The following is a 5,290-nucleotide window of genomic DNA, read 5'->3' as shown; positions in this document are numbered from 1 at the left end:
GCCATTGACCCATGAATAAGCTCTAATCTCAAGCTTTGTGCGCACCGAGCGGGGTACAGAGGAGGTCTTCAAACAACAAAAGAAGTGTGATGAAAGAGTCATGGTAACGGAAGAGAAAAACAGGAGAAACTTTAGGAAACATAATTGGCTGAAGAAATATTCAATGAAGCAAATAATTCTTACCATTTGTTTGGGACAAAGAAAAGCTCGTCTCTACTCTTTGAAACCTTCATCATACGTGTGTCACCCTAAATCTTCCTGTTCGTCTTTCTCCTTCCCTCTCACTTTCTGGTAACGGTGGGTTCAATAAAAATAGAAATTCATGTGAGAACAGATATAAACATTAAACATATATTAAAAATGGGGATTAGGTTTTGAGAGTGAAAGAAGGGGGGATCATGCTGGTAAACGACAGAGAGGCGGACCAACCAACTTCTATTGTGGCCGACTCCATCTCCATCTTCTCCGATTGTCACCTGGTGTTGATCAGTGGAAGAAAGTGGCCCCAATCGATTAGAAGATGTGGAGGTTAGACTGGATGAGGGTTTTCCACAAGGAGATGGAGATAATTGTGAATGGGCGGTGGATTATCAGAAGAGGTTTGACATCGATCGGCAGAAGGTGTAAGGATTAATCCAGTTGGATGAGGCAGTGAATGAAAGAAGTCAGTGATGTTAGTCTAGTAATTTGGAAGATAGATGGTAATGGGGAAGAGCGGTCGTCTTTCATTGGAAGTCGACGGCGGTGAGAGACAATCAGAAGGGTCGAAGAAGCAGCATATGGCGGAAGGTGAATGGAAGTTTGAGAATTGAGAGATAAGAAAGAAAGAAAGGGGGTTTTCGGTGGGGATGAGCTAGGATTTTCAGCCGGTGGAAACAAAGCGGGCTTTTTAATTTTTGGGTTTCATTTCCCCCTCAAAATGAAACGCGCGTTTCATTAAAATTTATAAAGCGACATGGTTAGACGACACACATTTTATTTAAGGTGCCCTCCGTGTTTTTTTATTATTTTTTATTAGACACTAATTTTAGGGCGCGCAAAAATGCGTGCCCTCTATGCTTCATATTTTGGAAAACTGACATCAATTTTTAGAGCACGCTCAAATGCGTGTCCTCTATCAGCGCGTGTCATTGATTGCGCGTCGTAAAAGGCTGTTTTTCTAGTAGTGACCCGAACCCATTGGGGCGCCCCGATAAGAAACCCGAAAGATATCGGGACGGGTTTGGGAAACCATGCCCCGCCCCGAACCCGCCCCGTTGCCATTCCTAAATCTAATAGACTAATACGTTTCTTATATTGTGTAGAAGTAAACCAGGTTTTTTTTTCATTCTTATTGTTTTATGTTGTCTGGAATTTATAAGAATTGATCTGTCCATTTTTAGTCCAGCTTTAAGGTTTAGAAGTTTCTAATTTTAGTTATTTTTGCACTGTTGAAAGTTAGAAGGTAAGTTCTTGTTTTTCTTTTCTGATTATAGCTTTCTGATTTCATTTCTATTTTTTTATAGTTTTTCAGAGGAGAAAGGTGTTATACTTTGCATTTGAGTTTCAATGATTATTAGAATGATGGTTGTTTTTATATAGAAGCAAATTTATTTTTTGTGTATTTATATTGAATGAAATGTTAATTTATGTATTTTGCAATAGAATATGAAAAATCATAATTTGTATGCCTAAATTTTAGATTTTCTATGTTTTAGGGCCTATATTTTGTTAAATTGCATAAAACCTCCATAAATGGATTAAACGAGTGGTATAAATTCACACTCTTGTGTTGTATGTTGATATGAACTTAACTAAAGAAAACCAAAGATCAAAAAGATGCAATCATTAGATCAAGCACTTGGTTGGCAAAAGGTGAAAGTACACATCCACTGATTGAAAACAAAAGCGACATCTGTTTTTTACGCAAGAAAATAATGGCGCCAACACAAAAATTTACATAAAGAATCGGAATCCATGACCACGTTCTCTTATCCCACTCTATCTTCAGACACTTCTCTCTTGGTGAATCGGAATCCATGACCAAGTGAAAATTTTCTTAAGTATCCTAACAACTTCTATTGTAGAAATATGCAAAACCAGTGGAAAAATAAAAAAAAAATTCACTCGTAATTGCTGCTTAATGGTTTCATCAACGACCAACAACTTGTATCTAAATTTGCTGCATCAGTTAGACAGCAAACACCCAGATGATACTGATTATTCTATTCTACTATTAGACCAATGCAAAAATCCCTCCATGCTTGCTTTAAACCCTCTGATCAAAGTTTAATCTAAGAGCTCAACTCATGAAAACTGCTTCGATTTCTATAAAAGAATCGTAACATCAAATCATAAAACCGATAATTACACTTTACGTTCTTGATCAAGTCTGTTGTGCGGTTATAGGATAAGGATTTGGGTTTGACTGTACCTGTGACTGCATTGAAATAGGTGTTGATGGAAACCCACATGTTCAAAGCGAGTTAATTAATTTGTACGTACGCTGAAATGGGTTTTCTTGGGGAGCTAAAGACTTGTTTTTTTGACATCCACGACCCAGAATCGGTAACTCGTACAACAATGGTGAATCCTTGTGTAAGATTAGGAAATATAGAATCCGCACGCCATATGTTTGATAAAATGCCCGACCGAGATGTCATTGCCTAGAACATGATGATAGCAGGGTATATGATTCGGGGAGCCTTAAAAAGGGCTACAATTGTTCAATATGATGGAAATAAAATCAATTATATTTGTCTTGTATTGAAGTTCGAGATGAGATGTTACATTTGTCGAGATTAAATTTCAAATTTTATCTAATAATGTATATATTCTCTATTTGCTCAATATGAATAGTTTGGAAGTCATATTCACTTCATGTAATAAGTTGATATGGCCTAGTAACTAAGTCGTTCAAGTGGTAGTGATGATGCGACTGTCTATTCTCCTTAACATGCAAGTTAGGTAGCTTATACAAAGCATCAATTTATCAATAATTAAAGTCAAATGTATCAAATATAATTTATGATAAAAGCCCAAATACCATATTTAGGCCAACACGTATCATAGGTTAATCATTTGAAAGAGTATTTCAGTTTTTTACGGGTTCCCTCGAAGGAGGTTCACCATGAGTCACTACATGATAGTTAAACATTTGCAAATAGTAAACATTGGTAAGACGTTTTAAAAATTTTCTTATATTTTACTGTTCGATTACACATAAGAACATTTCAACAAATTAAAATAGAAAAAAGATACTGGATTCTTTTCTTGTGATATAAAAAGAAATTTTCATTTGGAAAAGTGATGCATATATAGGATGCATCATGTTAACTTTGTATATGAGAAAAGAATGTATAGAAAGCATTTTTAAAAGTACTACTTGAAAGCAAAGCAATCTAAACAAATGTAGGTTGATGTCTTGAGATGTGCAAATTTTAATGCCTCTCCGACCCTCATCTTATATATTTTCTTTAACGTTTCATGTCTGTCATTTTCAATTGAATTTAAACTTTTATGGCTATTAGAAAAGAGAGAGAATATATGGAAGAGATAATAGTCATTTTAGTCATAAAAACCATCTGTTAAAGTTGGTCAACGTAGAGATGATTCTAGGTGCTAGTTTTGACAGCCATGGTGGTGGTGGTGAAGAGAAAGAGAAACCAGGTGTAATTGGTTGCTATGCATGTCAAAACCCAATATCAAGTGGCTTTGTATATGGTTGCATCCAATGTAATCATTTTATGCATAAAAAATGCTCACAAGTTGCGCCCATTATCAACCTGCCTTCCTTATATGAGCATCCTCTAACAGTATTCGATTTTGGAGTTGAACCAGACCTTTCTTGGAGCTGTTATGTTTGTCGTAATAAAAAAAAAGGGGTTTGGTTATTCCTACAAAAATCCTGAGTTCAACATTTTATTTAATGCTTGCACCGATTGTCGTCTTGTTGAGATTGCTCACAAGGCAGAAGCTGATGCTATCAAGGAGGCAGGAAGGATCAAGATTGAACACGAAGGCCATCCACAATACACTTTAACCCTCCAATTAAGACGTGGTTCATTTCGGTGTGATGCTTGCAACACTAAGGATGAAGGATTGTTCTATCTTTGTTATAGTTGTGACTTCTGGATCCACAAGACTTGTGCTTTCTTAGACGCTTCCATTAATCTACCCCATCAACATAATCACCCACTCTTTCTCGTCTATTCGCTTCCAGAAATGTAGATGTAAAATTGTAAAAGTCGAATATAGTGTCTTGTATAGTTTCGTATTTTATGTTATTTTACTAAGTCATCTGTTTGCGAAGTGAAAATGTCTAGACTTAGTATACTTTTTGTACACTCATGTTCACTATAAATAGGGACTAAGGTTAGAAGTAGATAGAGACTTTTCGTAACAAATATCTCTTCTCTGCTTACATTGTAATCAGTCTTTATCAATATGAGATCTGATTAATATTTACTCTTCGTGTTCTTAATCTTCAATTACTAAAATCTAACTTTGCTTTCTAAAATCTCGATAACAATTCTCATCAATTGGTATCAGAGCAGGATTCAAACTACTTAGATCTGATTTCCATGTTAGAATCATTTTCTTTTTGAGTTGCAACTTTACTCAAAATTTTCCGCGCATTTTGGTTTTGAAAATCACATTTGATCTTCAGATTTGAATTGATTCTGTCTTTGAATTGTTAAGTCGAGTAATCGATTAGTGATTTGTGATCAATTTATTTGATCAAATTCTCTATTTCATCAAGTTTTTCAAGCTTTCTGAAAATTTCTGTGTTCATCAATGGCGAACTTCAACATGAATACAATGACTTCCTTCTCTCACTTGCTTGGTTCCTCAACCAAAATTCCAATGTTAATTCCGGAATACTATGATCAGTGGGTTGATAGAATGGAAGATTACTTAAATGGAATTGATGAAGAACTTTGGAATTATATCAATGGAACAGTGCAAGCTCCTGCTAATGTTAAACCAATTGGATCATCTACTGGATCTGCTGAAGTTGCTGATCAACAAAAACGACTGAAGAATAATGAAAAGAGGTGCATGAGAGAACTAAGAGGTGCTCTACCTCCTGTAGTTTACAATTACATCCGTAGTTGTAAAACAACCAAGGATATATGGAATACTCTAAAAGAGAAGTATCAAGGTAGCGAAAAGACGAAGATCAACTCTGTGAAGCAATGTCTAGTTGAACTGAAGGAAGTCAGACAAAAGGATGCAGAAACTCTTGAAAATTACTATGATCATCTGAATGAGCTTATGTTTCGCTGCAATAGGTATGGAATCACTAGGT

At 35.6% G+C, this 5,290-nt stretch overlaps 1 protein-coding gene across 1 annotated transcript; it reads left to right on the top strand.

Moving 5' to 3' along the window:
- Positions 1 to 704: 704 nt before the first annotated feature.
- On the top strand, positions 705 to 4,209 carry LOC128126887 (uncharacterized). Its single transcript, XM_052765047.1, has 3 exons — positions 705 to 789; positions 3,586 to 3,695; positions 3,796 to 4,209. The coding sequence occupies exons 1-3, from the start codon at positions 705 to 707 to the stop codon at positions 4,207 to 4,209; spliced, it is 609 nt and encodes a 202-aa protein (XP_052621007.1).
- Positions 4,210 to 5,290: the final 1,081 nt, after the last annotated feature.

The sequence above is a fragment of the Lactuca sativa genome, chromosome 6 (genome assembly GCF_002870075.4).
Source record: "Lactuca sativa cultivar Salinas chromosome 6, Lsat_Salinas_v11, whole genome shotgun sequence".
NCBI lineage: Eukaryota > Viridiplantae > Streptophyta > Magnoliopsida > Asterales > Asteraceae > Lactuca > Lactuca sativa.
This window is presented reverse-complemented; position numbering and strand designations above follow the sequence as displayed.

Bases quoted from the DNA above. Each gene is read 5' to 3' on its own strand.
- LOC128126887 (XM_052765047.1), top strand. From the start codon at position 705: ATGGGGAAGAGCGGTCGTCTTTCATTGGAAGTCGACGGCGGTGAGAGA. The intron at 790-3,585 runs GTGAATGGAAGT...TGGTCAACGTAG, and splicing joins GAAGCAGCATATGGCGGAAG to AGATGATTCTAGGTGCTAGT. The intron at 3,696-3,795 runs GTATATGGTTGC...ATCCTCTAACAG, and splicing joins ACCCAATATCAAGTGGCTTT to TATTCGATTTTGGAGTTGAA.